Source organism: Chamaea fasciata, unplaced genomic scaffold (assembly GCF_029207755.1).
Source record: "Chamaea fasciata isolate MVZ Bird 193981 ecotype frontalis unplaced genomic scaffold, bChaFas1.0.hap1 SCAF_3, whole genome shotgun sequence".
In the NCBI taxonomy this organism is placed as follows: domain Eukaryota; kingdom Metazoa; phylum Chordata; class Aves; order Passeriformes; family Sylviidae; genus Chamaea; species Chamaea fasciata.
In genome coordinates this window covers 83,617,110-83,642,646 of record NW_027094088.1, presented here as the reverse complement: position 1 = coordinate 83,642,646, position 25,537 = coordinate 83,617,110, and the positions used below count along the sequence as shown (strand labels likewise).

The 25,537-nt window shown below is 38.6% G+C and overlaps 1 protein-coding gene across 1 annotated transcript in view; it reads left to right on the top strand.

Annotated features, from left to right (window-relative positions):
- Positions 1 to 20,916, top strand: part of CD109 (CD109 molecule) — a 71,309-nt gene extending 50,393 nt beyond the window's left edge. The window contains exons 26-33 of the mRNA XM_066180314.1: positions 54 to 219; positions 1,298 to 1,488; positions 3,851 to 4,006; positions 4,092 to 4,157; positions 8,357 to 8,493; positions 12,674 to 12,830; positions 13,244 to 13,346; positions 15,654 to 20,916. Coding sequence (XP_066036411.1) covers positions 54 to 219; positions 1,298 to 1,488; positions 3,851 to 4,006; positions 4,092 to 4,157; positions 8,357 to 8,493; positions 12,674 to 12,830; positions 13,244 to 13,346; positions 15,654 to 15,844 — 1,167 coding nt within the window. The 3' untranslated portion in view covers positions 15,845 to 20,916. The remainder of the gene's footprint in view (positions 1 to 53; positions 220 to 1,297; positions 1,489 to 3,850; positions 4,007 to 4,091; positions 4,158 to 8,356; positions 8,494 to 12,673; positions 12,831 to 13,243; positions 13,347 to 15,653) is intronic.
- The last annotated feature ends 4,621 nt before the right edge of the window (positions 20,917 to 25,537 follow it).

Below are 25,537 nucleotides of genomic sequence, written 5' to 3'. Positions count from 1 at the left end.
TCCAAGATTTACTTTATTCACTGTACATTCTTCGATATTATCTTCATTTCCAGCATGCTTATGCCATCAAGACCGCTACAAACTTTCTAGAAGATAAATTAGCAGAAGGCATTTCAGATAATTACACATTGGCACTTGTGACATATGCATTGTCCTGGGCAAAAAGTACAAGAGCGAAGGAAGCACTGAATACGTTGAACCAGAGAGCGGAACGCCAAGGTACTGCACAAGTAGCTTACACAGTTGCACAGATAGATTTTTGTCAGATTTAAAAATGTCTGTCATATATCCACAGCTGTGTGTTCAGAATTCAAATCTGTTCAGAGTATGATATAGAGAGTTAGCTAAGAAGTTCCAAGTCAGCCTTAATGAGAACCGTCCACAAATGAGTGACAATTCACAACAAAGCTTGGGCTTTCAGTCTTGGTTACTGTGTTCCTGATAGAAGTACTGTGATGCTGTTGAAGGACATGACTTGTCAGTTTTCCTATTTTATTTTGCACACTCAGATGATCAGCCTGGTTAAAGAGAGATAGATGGATGAAGTTAATGATTCCAATGTAGTTTGGAGAGATCAGGAGGGTATTGGGGAGCAACGAGTATTGGAAAGAAGAGGTGAAGTGTTGGAGGGGTCTGTTCCACCCCTTTCTCTGGGGACCTGTCATCTCAGTATATTTAACCTCTTTTAAGTTCAGCTGAATGCTTTTTCCTAATCTGGGGGAAGAACAGACCACACGGAGTGTAAGAAATGGGGGATTTTGGCTCAAAATAGTAACTGTCATCTTGAAAAGTCCAAAGGAATTTGTGTTGTAGTCTAGCAGTGGAGCCTTTTGAGTGTCTGTCTATGGCCTTTTGGACAGTCACGTCTGGAAAGAGAAGAAGTCATTTTTTTGGGAAGGCTTCAGTCAAGAATGAGTCTATGGAGCAGCTGTGCTGCCCGATGTGCCTTCTCTGGTCCTGTGAGAAAGGAGCACTGGAACAACAAGGTGGCCTTTTCAGAAGGGCTCCTTTATGAGAGCACTTCAGGCTGACAAGGAAAGGATCAATGTAAAGTTCACTGAAATCAGTTGAGTGACTATTTGGACTCCAGCTTTTTTTGTATCTAGATTCAGACATTGCTGAGGAAGTACTTAAGTCAGTCCTTTGTGGAGCACACACCTGAACATTAACACAATGTCATAGATCCTTGGCTACAACCCATGTGTAAGCACTAATGAAGAGGTTTCCCCTAAGACTTTCCCAGAAATCCAGAGACTTTAGTCTGTGGATCTGAGGTTATTATTGGTTCCTTTTACAGGAGAATTTCGTTTTTGGGTAACACCTGCTTCTGAAATTTCTGACTCATGGCAGCCGCGGTCCATTGATATTGAACTTGCAGCGTACGCTTTGCTCTCTCACTTCCATCAAGACAGATTAGCTGAGGGGATCCCTATTATGAAATGGTTAAGTCATCAAAGAAATCACCTTGGAGGATTTTCATCTACTCAGGTAATGTCTTGTCTTACATGATTTTGCTATACTTTCTAAACAAGCAGTGTATATTTAAAATCAAAAAGGACCATTTTTACATAATAATTACTGAGTTTTGTTTTGCTGTAAAAGTCTTGATTATGTACAAGCTTGCATTATTGGCACCTTACTCCTGAAACTGCCAGTTTTAGTATTTTTGGCAAGTCTAATGAAAAAGAGAATTAGAGGGAGACAGCTTCTTTATATAATGTACTAATAACAAATCAAGAAGAAATAATAGTGTCCATGGAAAAGTAATTAAACATATTTTTAAATAAGTATGATGAGTATCTATGTTTACTTTCTTTCCAAGGAGAGAAGCTTCTTTTTATTCATACCATGTGCGGGTCCTCAAACTCCTAAAAGGCTATTAACTTAGCCTTTAACTAAAAGGAGTAGGTTTTAGAAAAACAGCCTAACCTAATCCCTCTGTTGGCAGTTGGCCTTAACTTAATAATGTACTTTGTTCTTATTATTGCATAGATTTTTGATGGGCCATGAAATTTGGAGAATCTTCACTACCTCCAGGAGGTTTCCATGTTATTGAAGCCACATCTTGTAAGCTGTGCTGGCATCCAAAAAATAAGATTATACTTTGGATTGCATTGGTTTAAACTAGCTTTTAAATGAACTACAAATGCTAGTCACAGTGAAGTGTCACATTTCATCATGCTGCTTGGTACCAAGGTGTACAGGGTATCCTTCATTATTTTCAGATGTTGGTTGGTATTAATCCGAGAGAAATGTGTTCTGAGTAAAATTCAATTTAAGAACCAGCCTGGTTCCCCTGAAGTATTAGTGTTTTCCTAATGTGTTAATTCTTGCTTATTATTTGGAGAGGTTGACTGAAGCCCTAAATGAGTTTAAAAAGCTTTTCTCTATTCTCTAGAAACCTATTTTACTTGAAAGTTTGAAAATCTAACAACATACAAGTTACCCTTGAGGGTAAAATTAAGAATTGAATCCGTTTGTTCTTCCAAAGTCTAAACTGTTTTGATTTCAAAATTACTCCAGTGTCTTGCTAGATGCCTTTTTTAATTTGTAGAAATGACTCCATAGTTTTTTAGATAACTTCTAAGATTTCTTTAAAAAATAATGTTTTGAGTGTTTCCTTCCGTGAGTTTATTATGTAAGAAACTTAATATATTGTTGAACAATAAGGAGGAAAATATTAAGTTACATGTGTGATGCTTTATAAGTTAGGGTGCAGTAATTCACCATAATCTGTATACATGATACAGCTTACTGTGAATTTGCAGTTGCTAAACAGCTGATCTTTCTGCATTTTAAGTAATCAATGGGTATCTCAGACAAGGATGTGGCATGGGAAGGAGAGTGGGTTTTTTTATCAGGTAGAATGAACAGTCAGCACATGCTAGCCCTTTAAGGTATGGCACAGTCACCATGTTTTAGTGAATAAATTCCTGTTATGTTAGAATTTTGTTAGTAAATGTGGCCTGATAATAAATACAGTATCTGTGTGCCAAGCCTGAAAGGCCTATTTCTTCACTCTGACTGGTTAAAAATAGGTGCAAAATGAACTGCATAAACAGTAAAAATCCCTGAGAAGATTAGACATGTAGATTTGATTATTCTGTTTCTTCCCAGAAAGTAGTGGATGTTAAAATTCTGATTCAGGGCTAAACATTCAGACACTGTCTCTTGTGTTCAAAACCTGGAGAGCTAAGCCTACAATCACACACAAAGATGAAAAAAAGAATTTTAGATACATATATTACAGTATTCTGCAGTGGTTAAACAACTGCAGAAAATCTTTGGATCAAATACAGAGGGTAAACTGGGCTAAAACCCTTTGAAATTGTTGCTGAGTGTCTGATAAAAAATCATTTCAGCCTTTTGTTTAAGTTAGTGTTAAATTTTCAGATCTGTAGCTTTTGCATCAGTGATCAAGGCACCCTGATCAAGACTCCTGAGCAGTACTGAGTACTTAATGCATAGTCACAAAATAAATCTAGCAAGTAGCAATATTGTTACTTTCCTCTGTGTCTTTCTCCATGGTTGATGTGGTGTGTAATTCTGACTGTTGTGTTTTTCAGCTTGTCAGGTGTTGCATGTACCTTGCACAACAGGAAATCTTTCTTGGCTGACGTCCACCTCATTTTCCATTTCCACAGTAGTTAACTTCTTGTCTTGTGTTGCTGTCTTTTCTGGGCTGGGACCTTCATGTCGGGGGAATCCAGAGAAATGGAGGTGGCTGCAGGAAGATTCCAGCATAATCAACAAATGGGTCAATACAGGGACTATGAGCTCCCCAAGGCATGGTCTATGTGCTGCACTGGCTTCTTCTTTTCAATATTGAAGGGTTTGTTTCTCTCCATAGGACACAGTGGTGGCTCTACATGCCTTGAGTCTGTTTGCAGCTCTCACTGCGGCAAGCAAAACAGAAATGGATATAACAGTGACAGCCCCTTCTTTGGAAATGCCAGAAATATTCTCAATTGATTCTCGAAACCGTTTCTTGCTTCAGGCTAAGGAGGTACTATAAAAAGTGAGGAATACTTTTGTAAAGTCTGCTGACTGAAAGTACTTTGAAAATGCTGATTTACTCATCTTTCTTTCAGATTCCCCCTGCACAAGAAATGGCAATTACAGTGTCAGCAGAGGGAATGGGATTTGCTGTCTTTCAGGTAGGCAATGTAGGCAATCAGGTAGGTATTCTTGCTGAAGATTTGCTTTCTGTAAGAAAGGTGTGTTTTGGAAGCTTTATAAAACATGTTAGTAGGAACAGTCTTCTGAAATGTCTTAAATCAGAGGCAAAGCACTTCACTAATTGAGGAATGCTTTGAGTAAAATAAAGATATATTCCTGTCATTGTTTCTGACCAATGGCCTGGCCTTTCAAGTACTGCTGGATGACAGACAGTTTTGGGGCACGTCTGTGGGCCAGAGCTGCATCAAAGCAGCCCTGTCCTCCTCCAGAAATGCAATTTCCATTTGCCAGACAAAGGACTGCAGTGGTACACTGACAGGCACAGAGTTCAGAGTAAAACAGATATGTGGACTAGGCAGGAATGCCTCATTGAGAACCTGTGGTAAAGACATAGTAAGGCACGGATCAGTACAGAATAAGATTGCATTGCTAGTTATAGGAGTTATTTCTCTTTCATTGAAGTAGAAAGCAACAAAAACTAAAAATAAGATATTATTACAGCTGGGTTCTCCAGCAGTTTTTACAGTGTTCTGAAATAGTGTGAAAAACAGAGTCAAGGGATCTTGCAAACTACAACAGTAATAGACACTTGGCATCAACCAAAAGTGTGGACATGGCAGAAAGTGGAAGGAGAAATACCATATCAGAAGAAAACAGTGTTGGATCTAACTTGATATGGCCAACAGTGGATCTCACTTCCCTGGTGCCCTCTTCATGACAATTGGTTGTGACCACAGAGGTGAAAGAGCAGACCTTGGAAAAGCTAGCAGAAATACTAGTCTCTGACCGTGAGCGATTCATTTTATTGAAAGTATAAACTTATACTTGCTGATTGTGTTGCAAAACGAGAGTTCTTACTGGACTACTAGTCATACTTGAGAAAACTGATCCAAAGCCACCTTTAAATGTCTCAAAGTTTTATGCCAGGTCAGATTTCATCTCAAGCTCCGTCCAACCTGTCCTTCACTTTAGTGTTCTTATGCATCTGGGAAGCAAGAAAAGCCTGGTGATGATTGGTAAATACGCTTTGGGATAAAAGACTTTTTCAAAGAAGTCTTCACAGCTGCCTATCAGCAGTGAACAGCAGCTGGAGATAACACCTCATTCATTCATCACCAGTCTGCAAAACACACAATGCCATAAATCACAACCTGTGTTTCTTAATTCCCAGAAGTACAAATGAAGTTTACATCAAAGTTCAAAAATTTCAGAGGATAATTTCGATTGAGGCTTGCAGGCCAAGATAGGAATGAACATTTCAGCAGGACTGTGTTCGCACATCTGTGGTTTCAGTGTGCCCATGTGTGTGTTTGTGTAGAATGTAACAAAGTGGGGCTCCAGAACAGTTAAGACTACTTAATCCTAATCATTGTCGGGAAATATTCCTTAATATTCCTTGATATTAAGTCACCTAATTTGTCAGACCAGCTGATCAAAAACTTATCAGCAAATTGTTTCTTGCTGGAAGACACTGATTTGTTGAAATTAATACCTTTTGTGAAAACACATTGGTTCCAATTATTTCCAGCAAGAAAATTTCACATTCAAACCAGCATCTCTGGTGAAGACTGAGCAGAAATCTTCCACTGAGAATAGCCAGTTGACTGTGGTGGGAGCAATCTCTGGGGGTGTGTAGCACCAGGGTTTAAGTTCCTGGTTTGTTGCATGAACATGGAAATGTGCTCACAAAGAACTGCTGTTCAGGAGCCAGGGCTGGATTAGCTTGTTCATTTAGGTCACTGTGCTGTTGCCTGTTTTCCTGAAGCTTTGAGTGAGAGGTGCTGTGACTTCGTTCAGAATATTGCTCTTAGCAGCCTGGAGTAGTTCCTCCAAAACCTTGTCTTTGCTGAGATTAGTTCTTTTCTTCTGCTTCCTTTGGCAGGTCTGATATTCTAAAAGAAAGAGTGCTGAGGACATTGAATGAGATTTCTCTTTTTCCCAGATGCAGGCTAGGTCTGGAACAGATTTAATAAATCAGATAGCATATGACATTGCAATCACTTTTCTTCAGCTGGGTTTCATTGTCTTGGGCCCATCAGAGTACAGTGGTAAGAATCACTGTTCTGGGATTTGACTTTATTTCCAAATGTAGCGTGTCAAAATGGTAATTCATTTAAATATCACACAACACAAGATTAAATCCATTAATGGAAACATCATGCTTTCCCAACAGAATGGATTGTAAAAAAAAAAAACAATTAAAAAGGAGGGTTTTTTTGTGAAATCTCACTGTCTGTGTGTGCAAGTTGGCAGTGCATTCACTCCTGACCCTTCAGGATCTCATTAAATGTATTTATTTTGGATATTACGGTTGTAAAGGCTGACATTTACTTACAGCTTTTTGGTCCTGCTGTCAACAAAGTTCCCTAGCTTGTCTCTCAATTATGTGGGTATATCCCATGCATGACCTAAGACACTTATTCTGCAAGAGGGAAGAGAGCACGGGCTAGAATATTATGAAAGATGCTCTAGAGAAAGGAGTCAAAGAATCAATATTCCCTAGGAAGCCTGCTGAAAGTCTTTAAAGAAACACCTCTATGCTGTCTAGAACCAATGTGAACTCGTCTTGACACATGACTGAAATAATTGGCATGGCCCATGCCTTTTTGGAAGGAAGGAGAATGCCACTAAAATCTAGAACTAGCAAGAAGGGTGGGTATGGACAGAGTGGATAGGGTGAACAAGATCTCAGCCTCCTGATCAGGTATAAAGAGGGAATGAGGAAAAACCCCTCAGAATTCCCTATTACTCATCACTGGAAACACTGACTGTTCTTTCCACTCCGTGTATTTTTGCTGGACTTAGGCAGAGGACTGAATGTTATTTAGTGTTATGGTACTGAAATAAGTACGTGATGAAATGCACACATATTTCTCCATTACTGTTTGAATGGATGTTGAGTACTCAAAAAGGGACAGAAAATATTGGAGATGTTTTCATTGAATTCACATCCTGAGTCAAGCTCATTTATGCTGCTAGCTGAAGAAGCAAAAGGATAGGCATTGATTAGGGGGATTACGAATGTGCCATATTTTTAGAAGTGTAGTGCAGTTGATAGTGTCACCTACTATTAGAAGCATCATTCATGCATAACACTAGGTTTTTGTTTTCTCTCCTTGGGCCTCTAACCAGAACTGCTTGCACTATACACAAGAATGGACCAGTTCTGCCTTTAGTTTTGGCAGTTGCCTTTTAAAAGTTAAGAAATGCAGTTGCTCATTTTGTTAATTTGAGTTTCTGTATAATAGCCTTCTGTCCCCAAAGTGAGTGTGTATACAGAAGAAGGCTTTAATTAAATTCTGTGTTGTGAAAACGTTTTCCTTCATTGTCATGAGAAATAGGGAAAAGAAAGTCCGACCCTAACAGCAATAGCTTATTCCATAAAAACACTAGCTGACTGACCTGTTCAGCATGTTGTTTCAGAACATGCTGCCTTGGCAGTAAATTCCCATTAGCTTTTTCTGGCAAAAGTTAAAACTGTTTTGTTTCTATGATGACAGATTGTTGAGGAGCTGCTTTTTGTGTGCATTCAGCTGGCAGGCTTTCTAGATTGGTTTCATCCTTGGTACTGCCTTCTCCTGTGGAGCAGTTGTACATGATAAATCTTCACAGTTGCACCATGGTTGTCCTGAGTGCCTATACAGAATTGGCTCTACGCTCATACAACATGCTAAATTCAGCAATATTGGGCAGGGCAATGGGATTGAAAGAAGGAGCATAATTTTTGGGTCAAAAACTGAGAGATGTGGCAGCAAAAGCAAAAATCAGAAATAAAAAATAATTCCTTCAGTCATTCAGATAAAACATATAGCATGGTGAGGGGGTTCTTCTTTGCTTTTAGTAGAAAAATAAGCAAAAAGTGGCTAAAATAACTCCCCTTGCAAGACCTCAACATGCATTTTGCTTGGCTAAAGAAAAGGGAATGAAAAGTGCTTCTGGAAAAACACAGTCCTACCGTGGTTTCAGGTAGCAAATGGAAAATCGTTGGTCCAAATCGAAAGGTATGACAGGGGCTTGTCCAATTTATAGGTTAGCAAGTCAGTTATAGGCTAACAGGTCTGTGCAGACGTGTGTTTTCTTGTGTGAACCCTCTGGCCTTGTGGTGTTAGCACCTTAGTGTTTAAACCACACTGATCTGCTTTACGTGTCACCTGATGTCTGTATTTGCAATCCACAGCTCAATGTTGTGTACAACACAAAACACACCGATAAGAAGCTCAGATCTGTCCAAAATCAAGAAGCCTTTGACTTGAATGTTGATGTAAAAGATGATAAAGATGATAAAAACCACTTGACTTTGAATGTGTGCACAAGGTAGGTAAATCAGTTGAAGCATCTCATACACATCTTTGTATATACCACTTTGGATTACTTTAAATAAAACTAAATTATCCAGTTGTTTGTATGAATTTACTAATGTATGGGATATAAATTATATCTGAAGAAAATAAAAATTACACAAATGATAGTAGTTAAAATAAGAATCAATTCATAAGTCAATTACTGCTGGCCAGGTGATATTTTTTTTACTAGTATACATAAAGATGGAGGTACCCTAAATGTTGAAGGTATGTAGAAGAGTTTTTGTGAAATACAAGAAAAAAACTCAAAGGTTTCTTTGATGCAAGTGCTTTTGAGTTATAGGGATGAGTGTGGACATACTTGAAAATTCAGTCAGTATCTTTGCATTCTAATTTGAGTAGCAAACTGTGACAAGGGCCTATTGCTCTTAGCTTTCATGAAAAGAATCCTTTGCTCTTGATACAGAAGTAGATACTTTTTTTTTTTTTTTGCAAAGAGAGAAGGAAGTCTGAGGTGTTGAAAACACCATGAAGTAATCATTCTTTGTTCCTTTCTATAATTAACTTCACTCAGAACAATTTTGGCAGGAGTCAAAATCCATATAAACATAATGATAAATTCACATTGCCTTATTGTGCAACTATCTTTGTGGTCTTTCATTCACCAGTAGTTACAAACTTGGTAATAGAATACAATACATTATTCTAGATTTAAAAGAGGTGGTAAGTTTTCCACCCGGGCTAATTCTGTTCTTTTTGCTGAATAAGCAGGAGGGGGCAGGAGGATATGGGAGAGTGTGTGCATCTGGGGTGATGTTTCTTGTTCAGTGATCAGCTTCCAAGAACTGAGCTGAGACTGCTCAAGTATCATCTCAGGGACCACAGAACAGCCACCTGGTGTTGTTACCTGGGTAGAATTTGCATCATGTGAGAACAGGTGGCGTTGAACTGCATATTCCTAGGTCAGCCAGTTAATCAAGTTATTTCTTTGACTGCTTTGTGCCCCCATTTTACTTGCTGTGGCAGTGTTCATACACATATTTAAAAGGTATATTTGAAGGTGTTTCTGGTTGTTTCTTCAGTATGCATTTTCTCCTGTAGTTAAAGACCGCTGCATATTTCATATAAAACCCAATAGGACATTTTCCATTTTCTCTCTCTCTCTCTCTCTCTCTCTCTCTATGTTTTTTGTCTTCTATCTTTTATTATCCGCAAGAATGTTGTTGAGATGACTGCATTTGTTGTATTTAAGGATTTCATCTGTTTGTGAATACTTGCTCTAGAAACACTGTTTTCTTCTTGTGACATTATACGTATTATATATGTAACATCTTGGTACATTCCTTACAAATGCATGATTTGCTAAGTAGCACCTGATCCACTGTGATTACTCTTACATGCCTTTCATCCAAGCCCTCTTTTTGCTATTTATTTAAACTTTTTACACTGTATGCCTAGAACTATTCTTAAGCTCTGCCTACCACAAAGGAGCTGTGACTGGAGATGGAGCCTCTAGGTGACACCATCATACAAATAATCAGCTAAAGAGAATATGATTCCAGTACAGAAGATTGATTTAATTTGGGAAGTAGCCAGGAGGCATAAAGCCAGAGCTCTATTTTTATATTTCTAGTATCCAGTTCAGTGACACAGATGGTGGGCAGAGACACTAGAATACATGAGAGCTCTTGAAACAGAAGGGGCTTGTTTTTTTTTAAACTCTTCTGTGAAGTGTTAATAGCATTCTAAAGTTTAGCACAAACTCCTGACATGTAAAGGACTTGCATGCTGGGTTTGGGCTATGTCTTTTCTGGGCAATCTGACTCTCTAACTGAGACCTTTCACTTAAAATATGGAGAAGAAGTGCTCCATCTCTCCTCTCTGGGAAGTCTCTAGGATGGTGGTGCTTTAATTGCCAAGTGTTTAAAGAATAGGGGGAAATCTAGTGACATTGAAAAGCAGCCTCAAGAGACTACTTGGAATATTTAGTTAATTCCCGTATCAGTTCCATCAACTCCTACTGTGGAAAGTGGACTGCTACTTTGAGTAAGTCTGTTTAAATTGCTGAAGCTATGCCTTCATCTCTGCTGAGCTTAATAGACTGGTCATTTTCCTCTTCTTTTCTCCATAAATTGGGTATCTGTATCTTATCTATACTCCTAAATTAGTTTAAAGTTGGCCTGCTTATGGTCTTTGTAACATGGTGTTGCTTTCTAGTAGAGAAAGCAATACAGAAAGACTGCTGAAATCTCAACAAGTTGGTGTATATAGTCTAGGATATACATAGTTAGGTACTGAAGACTTCAACTTCACAGTTTTTTTCTTTTCTTTAAGCTGAAGAAAATCCACCTTCTCTCAGTCAGCTTGATAGTGGTTGGCTGTGGTCATCTTAACTGGGTATTATTGCCGCTAAAGCAGATTATGTCTCATTCAAATTGAAGTGGTTCTTGGTTAGAGGAGCTAATTCACTCTCTGGGAGGCAAATACCCAGGAGTGCTAGGTTTTTTTAAGTCTTATTGCTCACATACCTTTTCCAGACATGGGAAACTGATCACTGATGGTTCTGTTTACTCCCTCATTTCTGCTTTCTGCCTACACTAGCTTGGTTTTGTTTTCTCTTCTTTGTATCATCTGTGAGAGGGTCTTGCCCTGATCTCACATTGCTGAAGAGCTGAAACATAAAGTTCAACTGAAAATATTATTAGCCTTCTCCAGGTACAAGTTTCAAGTCTGTCATTTTCTTACTGGTCATTCTTGCACGATGATTTTTTATTTCTTTTTTTTAGAGACCATGGAGTTGAAGAGATGGTACCACAACCCACCCCCAAGGCTGCCTCTCTTCTTTTCTGGGAGCTAGATCCTCATAAATTCTAGGGATATATATAATTCACTCCTTGACAGTACCAAGTTAGTTTGGTTCCCTGTTGGTGTTTTAGTAGCACCCCAGGCTGGCCAGACAGCTTGGGTATTTTACTCTCCTCTTATTGGTAATTATGCAGAAATAATTACATCCAGCTCCAATTCAGTTGTTTTCAATAGCAGCTACTTTGGCACAGCACATCCTCGAACAGATGGTTTCATTTGTTTCTAATCTTGTGAGCCAACTGAAGTCAGTGGTTGTGCTGTATTTCTTTCAAAGTTGTATCTGCCTTGAATCAGTCAGGCTTAACAGTATTGCTTTGAAAGCAACTTTTCCTTTTTTTTTTTTTTTTTTTTTTTTTTTTTAACTACCCAGCTCTACAAAGAAATAGTTTAATTACTTTCAATACTGCCAGGCTTTCAAAATGAGGATTGGAGACACTTCTATTCTAGTGGAACAATAATCATTTACCTTCCATGCTAAGGCTGGGGAAACTCTTCTGCTACCTGCTTTATTTAAAGCAGTAGAATCTTTTGCAGGTGACACTTGAAGCACAGAGCACCATAAATATATTTTTATACATCTACTATTCACCATAATGTGTGAGACTTGCTCAACAGAGCAAACTTTTACTCTAGCATCTGGTTTTCACATTGGAAGAAGATATAATAATAAACATTATTTAGGAAAAAATAAGGCACTCATTAAATCCTTTTCCAAATGTGGGTTAATTACATGGCTATGCATTCTAAAACTGAAACTTTGAGAAATAATTTGGTGATGACTTTGTTAATGTTAATTGTTAATCAGTCTCTGTGAAGGAAATATTAAAAGGTCTGGGATACTTCTCTGGTGTATACACCTGTATCTTGGCCTCCAAAATGAATAAAAGCAAAAGAATGCATCCAAAAGAGGAAATAACTATATTACAGTACAAGAATTCCTACAGCAGTTTCTTAATTGCTTCTTTTGAAATGTGTTTAATTGCAATAGGTTCTGCATATTTGTAATATAAACTTGTACTAATAGATACTGATTGAAAGTTCCTCATGGTGTCAGTGTAGTCTCTCACATGATTTTTGTATTGCAGTTTTCTCAGTGCTAAACCAGCTTTTGCATATGTGGCTCAAATTAACAGGAAAAATAATTGAGAAATTAATTATTAGCTCTTTTTCATTAGAAATTTTCTTGTCAGTATTTTGTTCCATTTATTTCCTAAGTATTCTTAAGCATTACTACTTTGTTAGTTGGGACTTAAAGATGAAATGTTTTTTTTGGAGAGTGGGGTACTGTATTTCTACTAAAAGTTTCTTTGTCTCTGTGTTTTGAAAAGGTACTTTGGTTCTGGCACGGCTCCCAGTAGTGGTATGGTCCTCATGGAGGTTGGCTTACTCAGTGGTTTCTCTGTGTCACCAGATTTTGTTCCATTAGACAATACAGTTAAGAAGACAGAAAAAGACAATGGAAAAGTCAACCTATACTTAGACTCTGTAAGTTGAAAATAACAAAGAAATGTGTTTGTGGTGATGTTAATCTTGACTCTGACATTGTTAGGCTTAAATTTGGAAAGACATTATGATTGTATTCTTTGGGGAAATCAACATCTGCTATTTACATGGAATTAATACTTCTGTTTTTTAGTGAGACTGATTGGATAGGTGCAACTCAATTGTACTTGTAAGGGGTTTCTAAATTAGGCCTCTTAAAAATCACACATAAGAAGGCAGATGTTTCAAGAAGTCTGTAATTTGACCAAAATTACTGCAAATGGGATAAGCATCTTTATACTCATTCTGACACTTAAGCTTTTAGAAATGGACTGCCACTGAGCTATAAGTCCTTACCTCTTCCGTGAAACCACCATCCTCAGGGTTCTCAGGATGTTTCTCTTCTGTTTTTCTAGCTAAATGAAACACAGGTTTGCGTGGATATTCCAGCTGTGAGAGACTTCAAGGTGGCAAATATCCAAGATGCTTCAGTGACTGTAGTGGATTACTATGAACCTAGTAAGTGTCCGTCATTTCAAATGCTACTTAATTATTCAGAGGTTTAAAAGAAAGTTTCTTCTTGTAGGAATAGGTGAAATTTCAGTGAAGACAAAGCTGCATTAAACTGTAGTCTTTTTGGACATTTACATGCCTAATTTGCTAACAAGTAGTAGTGTTTTCACGTATCTGTTGTCCTAATGGGTTGGTTCCTCAACTGTTGCATATTGTCTGGCCCAGTATGTTCCCAAAACTGTCAGAATGAAGCAGGAGCTTCACTATGATTCATTTACCAAGTTAATAATTATCTCTCGAGTAGCTTTGCCATCTATTTCTTACTTAAACTAAGAGTCCTTCATGGGAGAAAATGCCAATGTTTTGACTTCTGTTATTACCTAAAAAAGGTGTACATTGGAAAAGAAGTTTCACAGGATTTTTTGGGGGGGGTCAGGGGGTTCGAGTTGGTTTGCTTGTTTGTTTGTGTTTTTGGGAGCTTTTGTTTTTTTGTTTGTTTGTTTGTTGTTGTGTATGAGTGTATTGTATGTGTTGTGTAGAGTGTGTCTTAGACATGGGCAACAAGGTAAAAAGCTCTTTGGCAAAATTGAAAGCAAGCAAAAATTACAGGCTGCTGGAGAAGATACTAGGTTTTCATTACATGAACCACCTGGTTCATTATTAAGGATTTGGGCTTGGTTTGAGATAAGGCATAAAAAAGTTGTATAGGCAGTTTTTTCATGCTTTTTTAGCACAATGCAAAAGACAACCAAATATGATACACGCTACTTCAGCTAGATGAAGATCACATTTATTCTATATAGGCTGAAATTCTTGTTCATTCACAGAACTTTAAAGCTCTGTGAATGGTTGTAAGTACACTGTCCATTAATTAGAGCATGTTTTAAGGGCTAGTGGCTTAAAAAATACCACAGGTTTTTATTTGAGAGAAAAGACTTCGAGACATAAGACTCAGAATCTATGGCCGAAATGAATTTCCAGTTCCTGGGAGAGGAGCTTACAACCTAATCTTTTATAAGAATGCCATTAGGGAGGCTAATAAATATGTTTGTTGTAAAGTCACAGGTAAATACACACATGTAAATATTTTTATTATATTTAAATAAATTTAGTCCATAAATTCTCAGTTAGCAAACAATTATTAAGAACCAACATTTATATGATGTAATCAATGCTGTAATTTCTTTAATTTCAAGAAAATTATTTGTGCAAATATTATTTTACTGGACACCATTCCTGTTACTATATAGCATAGATTCATTATTGGTCAAATATATACATATGCCATGATTGAGTTCTTCTGAGTGAACTCCTTCCTGTCTAATACAGGAATGTGATTTTGTGTTGGTTCACCAACGCTGTTGTAGTTGGTGACACAAGCTGCAGGAATATATTTTATGTGATGATGACAGATTCATGTCATATTCAGAGCTAGGAAGATCCAGAGGTCTCCTGCTCCGGCATTTATTGATAAATGTGATTTTGTTGTGGCAGATAGTACAACTGGCATAGGTGTAAGAGCTGGCTTGTATGCCAGTACAGCAGTATTCTCTTACCTGACTTTTTATAACTAGCAGGATGTCACTGTTCGGTAATGTTTTGGCCCATAACATTATGTATTTTTTCAATACCTTGAGGCTCTTAATGAAAATTAATATAATTTCAGTTTAAAAATGCTGCTACTAAAAAAAGAAGTTGGAAGGGCAAAAAACCACTATGAGAAAGAAACTTTGCAAAAGCTTGTTCTGTCAGCAGTTACCATGCACTGATGTTTCTGAAATGAATATGATTTTTCAGACTTCTAGTCTGGCTCTGTAGCAACCCTTCAGGGAACAGGAGAGTAAAATACAAGACCAGAACTTAGGTGAGATAAGCAGTCCCAGACTGAGGAAGCTAAAGCTCCCACACGTGATAGTGAGAGAAAACGTCAGTTAGGAGAGACCTTGCTCTTAAATGTTACAGCCAACAACCTGGCAGGTAAAGCATCTGAGTTCCTTTGTCATGTAGGTAGGGACAAAATCCCTTTCAAAATGTTTGTCCAAGGTTTGTGGAACAGATTGTGTCTAACAGTTGAGATTGAGTCTATGAAAGTGTGCCTTTCACCAGGCATTGGCCTGAGTACATTGAGGTGTTCTGGGTGAAGAATGAGTAATGGCTGGGCTTAAATACCAACTCTGGGAAGTGTTTTGCAGTGTATGATGTGATCTGCATCAGAGTTTAGTGCGTCCTTTAAAAATTATTTCTTTTTGAAGCTAGGTTCTTAGTTAATTTTCAGAAGTTCATTAACTAATGTTAACTAACCTTTCTGAACAGGGAGAAGAGCAGTGAGAAGCTATAATTCAGAAGTAATGCAAAGTATAACCTCTTGTGACTTCTGTGAAAGCGATTGCAACCTTTGCCACCGAGATGGGTCTGCAGCCTTGCTTCAGCACTCTTCATTGGCCTCCTTGTTCTGTGTGCTCTTTGTCCTTCATGTAAACTTGCTGTGCAGTTGGGTGCTGTAAAGGGAAACAGATTATGTTTCACATCTAAGGTTTCCATAAATTATCCAAAGAAAATTTTATGTTCAGATACCAGCCCGTCTTTAGTGATTACCATGACCAAATTCCTGCTGTGTTCAGGGAGAACTGGGCTGGCCCATATGGTAAATTTCTGGCTGTGCCAGAAAACTTCTACAAGTGTCTGCTGGAAAAGCTTTCCAAGTTTTAGTTTCATACTGAATTTATTTTCTGAAGAAGCACAGAGTTGCTGAGAAAGCAGTATGATAAAAAGTAAACTTTGCTCCTTATTCCCACTATGTTTTTACCCCAGCTTCCAAGTGTGCTTGTTTTTTAGGGATGCATGTTAGTTTACCATGCTTTTCCAAAACACTATCTGCTTCTCCATTAGGGTGTTGATAAGCAATGATAGGAGCTTGGTGTCAGAGCTCACTTTGTTCTGGTCTGAAGATATGACGCTTAACATTAATATTGAATTTCTCTGTGTGCTCTCATGGGGAATAATATGTAAAAAACAAGGAGCTGGCTTCAGAACAGATCCAAGAGACAAAAAGCACTGCATTTACAAACTGCTGAATGCTCCAGAAAGTTATCTGTCTTCTTTTTTTTTATCATTACAAAGAAGGTAGATGGATTTTTTTGTCAATTCATAAGCTAATCATGCTTGAAAATAAGGCCTCAGGATGTTCTCATGCTTTTTACTCTGAAAGGCTTTTTACTGTAAATGCGTCGAAGATAAAGTCTGATTTTCAGACTTCGTTTTTCCAGGGTTATTCAGAAACAAATGCAATTCTCTTTCCATGTGAGAATGCTGGTGTCAGCTGGCATATATTTATGGCCAGATGAAGGAAGTTTGCTTTGAACCTGTTCTGGTTTTTCGATGTCTGTGGAAATGTCTCTCGGGGGCATCATTTATGTCTTGTGCTTTCAGTGTCAGCTTGTCAACAGTTCAGGTGACATAACCCCAAACAGTTGTTTACTGCTCTCAGTGCCATGTGAGTTGGTGGCCCTGGATGCCATCTGTGCCCCCTATATCTGGTCGTGGGAGAGGCTTTTAGGAGGGGTGGGCTGCATATGCATTCAGTCCAGCCAAACAATTCACATGCTTGCTTAACTTCAACCACGTCCATTTTTGCTCAAGTGCTCTGCTGAAGTGGAATGGAGGAGAGGGATGGGGAAAAGTAGCAGGCACTTTTACACCCAAACCTGCTTTTTGCACATGGGGAGAATTACAGATCTCAGTGAGTGTGGAAATGTGTGAACTTGGGAGCTTGTTGCTCCTGAGTGAGTGTATGAATGAATGCCTTCCTTATCTGGCAGCAATTCTGTCCTTCTTGTACACTACCTGTAATATCTAATGCTTACTTCTTTTTGATAAGACAGCCAAGCTGTTACACTCATGGTTACTAAACTGAAGTTAATAGCTGTCATGCTGACTAAGAGAGGTGGAAATTATAATTTCTGTTGATTCCCTTTCTTTCATACCTTTTTGGGACGGAGTGTGTTTTTGTGCACATGTAATAATATGGCAGTCACTTTCCTTGAGCAATTTCTAATTCTTACTCAATTTTGCTACTGCTTGAAATGTATATTTTTGTATTTATGCTTATCCATAATGTTGTTCGCAAAGGAAATTTTGCATAGTAGCATGGGAAGAGGTCTGAACTTCCTGAACTGGGGGTGCCTTCTAATACCAATGTATAGGTTTTAACTACAGAACTAGTTTAGATGGGGTTGTTCTACTTGACCTGTTTTTGGAATTTACAATGTTTTTCACAAATTTGGGGTTCTGTCCAATTTCTCAGAGCAGAAGCTTAGGCCTGGTTCTTCATGGTCATTCATGCTTTTCACTTGTCCTTGATGTGTTTTGGATTTAGCCTTCTGAGTAGTTAATTAGTGCCTGAGCGGAGTGTGTGTGCTGCTCTGACCGACATGAAGTAATGTATTTATTAAAGCCAAACACACTGCTCAGTTAGTAGGATGCAGGATCTCACCTTCTGTAAGCCATTCACTTGGTTATATGGGTCCAAAGCAAAGGGAAACAAAGATACAGACTTAAACACATCTCTGCATCTCAAATCCTTTAGTCATTTATGGGAACCTAAATCAAACAGTGCCAAATGGAAGATCTGGAAAAAATTCTCATCTAAACTGGGTTGTGTTTTGCTGTGGGTTTTCTCTTCTTGTCACCTATGAAAGTTGGTCTTCTCTTGTCTTTGAGAACAGCAGACTTGACATGTCATTTGCCCCCCTTTAATATAATTTCAAAACCCCAAAGCTCACATACTTCCAGGTTTTACTATATGCAGGGCCTCTAATAGGAACATTGGTGCCTGATTAATGATAGGATAAAGGAGCTTATTTTCTAGACGAGATGTACTGGAGATAAATTGCTCTTTTGCAGTAGATAGTAGGAATAAATTAGTTCTGTTTTGCATGCAGTCCAATCTTCCTGAAAATCCTCCAAGAAAAATGGATTTAAACTGCTTAGTTGAGTTTTGGACAATGCAGCTTTTACTAGTATTCCCTTACATTTGTTTTTGAGACAAACAAGACATGTTCTTAAATGACTTTTGGCTGTCTTGCACACTATATTAAGAATCATCAGTCATAATGCACCATGTCAGGGAAATTGTTGGAGTCAGTGAATAAACATCCTCTTTTATTTTACTTTATTTTATACAGCAGGCATATTATTGCAGGCATCCAAATCTGCGTCTGTATCAAGCTATTTTAAAGGAACAGTGTACATTATATGACTTTAAACCAATGTTTACATCAGGTGGCCTTTAACATTCCTGCATCAGTGCCTTCAGTCACTTTGCAGTAGTAGCTGGTGCCCTGAATGTATTGCAGAGGATAAAATTCGTACTGTGTTGACAGTGAATGGAAAAGGAGAAATGGAATATTATTTGGCATAGTGACTTTTTTTGTTTTCCTCATCATTGTGTGGGAACCTTTAAACAAATGCTCAGCATATATGTTATCCCCATTGTTCTGTAACATCCATTTTGGATGTTAGGGGAGCCATGCTCCTACTGAAGTTAATAGGAAATCTTGTAGCAAAAAGTCTTTTGGAACTCTTTAGCAATAATGTCTACAAGGGAGCTTTAAGGAGTGATGATAAAAACAGTCATGAAAAGTCTTCATGTTGTATTGTCTGAACATTTCTGCTGTTCATTGAAATCTGAATGTTTGCTGTTACTTTCCATGCCCTTTTAGCCACAGGGTGTCAATGGACATGGTCTGTCTGGGGTCCTTAATATGCTGTAGAATCATTAAGAAATATTTATTTAGGATTGAGTCTAAAACAGAACTATAATGTATTTTAAAGGTGTTCCCCCCAAATTCTCCCTATGCTGTCATCCATGATCTTAGCTGAGGGTTTTTGTACAGGTTTCAATGGAGGTGTCATTGAGATCTTCTGTACTAAATGCTGTTGTACAGAACAGGAAATGAGTGCTGCTAAACAGGTTTAGAGCACCTCGGAATCTTCATGCTGGGCCAGCTCCATGGCTGGTTTGGTTCCCAGCATGTCACCACCATAGAATTGGTTATGTTGGAAAAGACCTTTGAAGTCATTGGGTCCAACCATTAAGCCAGCTTTGCCAAGTTCATGACTAAACCATGTTTCCAAGTGCCACATCTACACTATCTCTAAATACCCCCAGAGATGGTGACATGACTGCTTCCATTGGCAGCCTGTTCTGATGCTTAACAGTGAAGAAATTTTTCCTAATATCCAGTCTAGACCTCCCCTGGCACAACTTGTATCAAACACAAGCAGATACGTTCCCAGTTAGCTTCCATACCATGTGCTCCAGTTCATCAAGCATATGCATAATACATTGCTGTTATACTGTTCTGCAGTGTGTAATGTTCTATTTTTAGGAAAAAAATATTAGAAAACAACTCATGCCTAATGGCATAATTTTTATGTCTGAAATGCTAAGAAGGAGGATTCAGTTTTAATTCTAATGACTAATACTATTTTTGTTATAACATTTCTTCTTCTACTGTATGTCCTTTTGAAGTGAACTATCTCTATGTGATCAAAGATTTTGAAATTAGATGCTTAATTTATCCATAGAATGTATCAGCAGTTGTTTTCTTTTCCCCATATCAAAATATTTCACTTCCATATTGTTTCTTATTCATTTTAATGTATTTCTGTGTGCCAAATGGAAATGCCATTGTTCTATCGCTATTCTAGGCAATAAAGGCTGATAGTGTGCTGTATTAGATTTATGATTATTTTTCCTATAGATAGCTTGTTTTCAGGTAGGTAGAAGCATTAATTCCTTATGTGCTGCATTTGAGTCACTAGTACTCCAGTTTAGGATTTATCTTCAAATTCAAAAAATCTGTTGTATTTCTTAGTTGCTACCCAAATACTTCATCAGTATTGCTTATATCTTATAATATTATGAACTGTTTGGGTTTTTTTTTGTGGTTTTTAGGTTTTTTAGGTTGTATGGGATACTAAATATAAAGAAGAAAATAAAAATATGGTGGCTCAGTGAAAGTATGTAAGCAGGTATAATGTCCTTCTGACTGGCACATATCTTCTTTTTCTGTATCAGGCCTTAAACAGTTTGGACTAAAATTCTTGACTGCCTTGAGACACAGGCAGATACCCAATTTGATCTAAATTAGGATCATCATTCACATTCCTGCTTTTCATCAAATCAGAAATCATAGAAAAAGAATGCTTCTATGAGCTGTTTTGAGCAAACAGAGATGAACTAACATGCCAACTATGCAAATAGCTTCTGTCTTTTCAAGTAATAAAGCAAATGTTAAAGAACTAGACTGTTTCAAAGGACTTTTGAACATTGTCATTAGTTTTTCTTCAAATAAAGTTTGCAATAGCTATTTTTAAATGCTATTAAAGATGACTTTTAATAATATATGCCTAATGTTTGCTTGTTTAACAATACAGCTACTTGTAGTAGGTCAGAGTTTCTGTACACTGCTGACCACTGTCCATCCTCAGCACTTCTTAGAGGTTTCCTCATCTGTGTTTTAAAGCTCAGAATTTAATAATATAAATAAAATGTAATTTAAAAAGTATTACAACAGTGTATTAAAAAGTATTACAGCCTGGTCAGGCTGTAAACAGTCACCTCAATTTAAAAGTCTACTATTTTGTTCAACGTGAAGTTATTACAAAGTTTGCTGGTATCTGTAAGAGGTAGCATAAATAGTCTTATGTGATGAGCTCAGTTCAGGTAGGTGCCTTGTGGTCATGGAGAACATCAGGAACTGTACTGTTGTGTGAAAAGGAGAAAATCGTCCAGATACAGAGATGATTGCTGAAGTGGAAGCAAAAGAGCACCAAGAAATTTTTATGCCAAAATATTTGATACAAACATAACTGAATTGATGTGCAGAATTTTTTGCAGGTGACCTGCTATTTTTTCTGCCATTTGTCATGGTTTAGAAGTTTGGTGTCCATGACTCTGTCTTTTCCTAATTTTCCTCGTAGTTCTCTTACTGTTCCATCTGCCTGCCCTTGAAAGAGCTTCCTGGCCCATTTCAACTCTGAGGTCAGGATCTGCTCAGCCTCACTTACCTCTTTTGGCCTGACCCCTCACCTGTATCTCGCCTGTAAGTTCAGTAGCCATTTCTGTGCTCATGTGTCACAGATCTACCCTTTCCTTCAGAGCCTTTATGGCCTGTTGAGACTAAAATCTTCTTTGGTCTCATGGAGAAGTAACTATCATCTCAAACCCATGGTGAATAAAAAAACACTTGGGACTTGTCAGCAGAGATTTATGAAGCTGAAGTAATCTTTAACCAACTTAATAGCTTTCTGTGGTAAGAGGATTGACTGTGTGCATGAGGAGGAACAGAGGTTAGACTTTAGTGAGGCTTTCTCTCATAATTTTTTTCTGTTTCAATATTGATAATAGTCCTAAATAAAGCAAATTTGGAACATGAGATATTCTGATGATAGACCAGTCTCCAGAAAAGTGGTTTTGGAGCAAGCTACTAGGTAAAATGTAGAAGCAGCCAGAGCTCAAGTGTAAATATTTGTGCAGACTTACCATCCCTTCCTACACAAGAAGCATCTGGCAGATGCAGTAGTGCATAAGTGGTGGCTCATCTTTCTCCTGCCCCATGGATACCTTAGGGAGAGCCATGATCCCATGCCAAGGATGTGCTTGGTGGTGGTGCCCACGCTCAGACCACAGTGCCCTGCTCCTTGTGCTGTGCTAGCACACGCCTCTTCAGTCCTAGCTGGGTGTTCATGTCCTGAAACCAGCCACAGTCTTAGGTAAGTGAGGATTTTAATATGTCTGAAGCAAAGAATGAGAAATCATATCCCTAATAAAGTGGAATAAAATTACATGAAAGACAGCCTCTTGATCTGATTCTCAACAGCTGCCTACCAGGGAGACTGTACAGATTTTCCTGGGGATTCTTCTGGGTGACACTGATGGAAAGGGAGGACTGAGCTGATGGATACTTTTGGTAAGTGGATAGACATTCTGTTTCGGTTTTTTTAGACAGGAATGCTCAGTTCAAATGCTGGATCAAGGGGCGAGGATAGCAATATAAACACATGTGGAAATAATGTACTAAGAAAGCTCTGTGATTTCATATGCAGAAAAAAAGATAGAAGCCATCTCTAGCTCAGTGGGCAGCTACTTATGCCAGAAATCTCTCTGTACATTGTATTGTAAGTCAGTAGGAGAGCATCATGTATGTATCAGTGTGCCATGCGATAGTTCACACTTTGATTTCGGGAATGAACTACACATCATCCCCATAGTGATTATTTAAAGATGGGGTGGCTGGATGTTAGATGAGCATCAATACGATAAATGTGTCTTGTTTATGTGGATGATCATTGTCCTTGATCAGTTGTTCACATGCAGTTTAGTTCTGTTGTTTTTCTCTTCCTGATTTTAATTGAATCTTAAGTTCAAATAATAAAAATGCTTTTACTGTTCAACAACATGAAGTTTTATTGAGACAGTTGTAAGGAGTGATTTTGCCGTTGCTACATATTCTGCTTGCTCCACTTAAGATTGAATGCTATAGCTTTCATGGTTCCTTTCTCAGCTCCATCCACCATTTTTCCAATACACAGAGACCAACCACAGTCCAAAAGACTTTTATTACAGGATACAGGAGAAGCAAAAAAAAAGGTGTGAATTCTTTGTGAGGAAGCACAGCGTGTGGTCTCAAAGTGGAACCTCTCACCAAAGGAGTATGAGACTCCACATTATACAGAAAACAAAGCCTGGTGTGATCAACACAGCTCTTTCTCAGCTGCTTCTCTGGTTTCATTCTTTTTCCACTCATTCATAATGACTTTATTCTTCTGCTTTTGCAAGAAGTAGAGCTGGGATAATGCTGCACAAGGTCATATGCAGGAACACTCTCTAATGCAATCCTAAATTTCAAGTCCCTCGAGATTAGCACGTTTCACCTGGCAACCAGTGGGGCACATCTGGCTTGCAGGAGGTTTGAACATAGCCATTTTCCTTGGAGGTGACTGAAAACAAGTTATGTGAACTGCAAGCAGAACTGGGCAGCAGCAGGCACGAGGTGAAGAGGAGAGGGGCAGAGCAAAGCTGGCTGCCTGCAGCTGGAACTGCCTGGCAGAGAGCACTTGTTTGCACAGTCTCACCCCAACGCCCAAGCACGAGAGTGGCTGTCTCCCATCTGGGGAGGCAGCCAGCCTCTGTGCCTGGTCTCTGGCCAAAACATACCTTTAGCAATGGGATGTGAGTCTGTCTGAGAGACATGAGAAAGCTGGCTGTGTGGAAGAAAGAAAGCAAGAGCAGAAGGAGCAAAACTTCATGGTGGTTAATGTTGGACTGTTGGTGCTAGGTCAATGTATAGATCAATACTCTGTGCTAGGGGCAGCAAAACTGATTCCCCAAGCTGACATCTTGGTTCACAGGTCCAAAATGTTGTGAATACACAATATACTAGGTGTATTCAAGCTTCATTTTCTTGGCCTGAACACAAGCCTCTTGCTCCATGTCCCATGCAGTGCGTGTGCAGTGTGGATGGCTCTGTGAGGGATGCTCAGGAATAGAACATGCTGCTGTAAACAACCAGTGACAGGCTATGGTGCAAAAAGGCAAACAACAGTGTGATGTATAAACAAGAGTACACTTGGGAGACAGGAGGTGTCCTTCTAAGCTACTGGCCATGCTTTGTTGAAGTCTGTAACAGGAAACCAGTGCTCTGACTTTGGGGCTCCTGGGGACAGGGAACAAGAATTGTCTAGGAAGCTCTGCCACCATGGGAAGATTGAATGAATTAGGGTCCCTTGAAGCTCTGGGAGGGAGGGGTGTGGTTAAGATGTTTCTCTCTCAGCTATGTCTAGCTGTTTCAAAAACCCTTGAAAATTCAGGAGAGTAATTATTTCACTGTGAGCATAACAGGTAAGATTAGAACCAGGTGATTAAATTGCAAAAAGTTTCAGTTTAAACAGCAGAGAGAACCTTTCTAACAGGAGAAACAAACTGTTGGGCAGGCTGTTGTGGGAGACAGCCTGCTTCTTTCTTCAGAAACAAGAGCAAGTTAGCAAAACACCTTCTAATAATGACCCAGGTCTGAGTGAGACTGTCTAGGTAGTGGAGATGGAATAAGTAGTCTCTTGATGTCCTTCCCAGAGCTGTTTTCTTATGAGCTGATGTCTGCAAGCTCTGCTGCTATTACACAGAATTGGACAATTTTTACAAGAAACCTACTGAAATGCATGAGGTGTAGCTTTCTGCTGATGCTGAGGGAAGTGCTGAAAAACTGCTTTGAATTTACTGGAGTTATAGTGGAGTTGTGTAGTGATTCTGAAAATCTAGGCCATAATTCCCTCCAAAAGCCACTGCTAATTCTTAAGAACAAAGTAGGACTGCCTGGACATTTGATTTATAATAGGGTTCACAGTATGTGCAGAATGAAAGTCAATCTTGAAAAGGCTTCATTAGAAAGTAGAGGATCAGATGTCCTGTAAGAAGGGTTATCACATGCAGTGGTCTGAATTTTTGAGCCTTTCAGGGGCTATCTTAGAAACAAATAATTGTGACCCACGAACCTAACTACAGATTGGAGCCTGCAACAACAGGTGCCGTTCTCTCAGGCTGTTCCTAAGGTCAGGCCAAATCATATCTTATCTTTTGTAGGTTTCAATGCCTAGCTCCTCATCACTATAAAGAGATTTAAGTGTTGAGTTTGTGACTGTGGTGGTTACAGCTCTGGTGTTAGATTACAGCTTGCAGATTCAATCTACAGACTATGAGCAAGCTACCTGGGGAGTGTTTTCATTAGTGGCTATGATTTTGTGCCAAGATATGTCCTCCGTATCATATTTCTGCTGAAATTTCTTACTTCTTCACCATTTTTCTTCCCAAAGATAAAATCAAAATGCCGGAGGTAACAAAGCCAGAAAAGTTCTGCCAAATTGTGTGCCGAAGGCAGGCTGTTAGGTAGGTCTACACCTAGTGCCTTTAAAATACATCTATAGATGAGGCTGGCATGGTCCCAGTGCTTCCTATTATTATATTTCTTGCTCTACTTAGAGTTTTTTTTGCATTTTAAGTGCAGTGACTGGCTGTGCAAGGGCCTTGGAGTCCAGGACTGTAGAAGACCCCTAAAGTCAGGGCCCTTCTAGGGTGTCTCAGCCTTAGGAGTCCTCATGAACTTTCTTAGTGATCAGCTCTGCTCTTGCTATTCCCT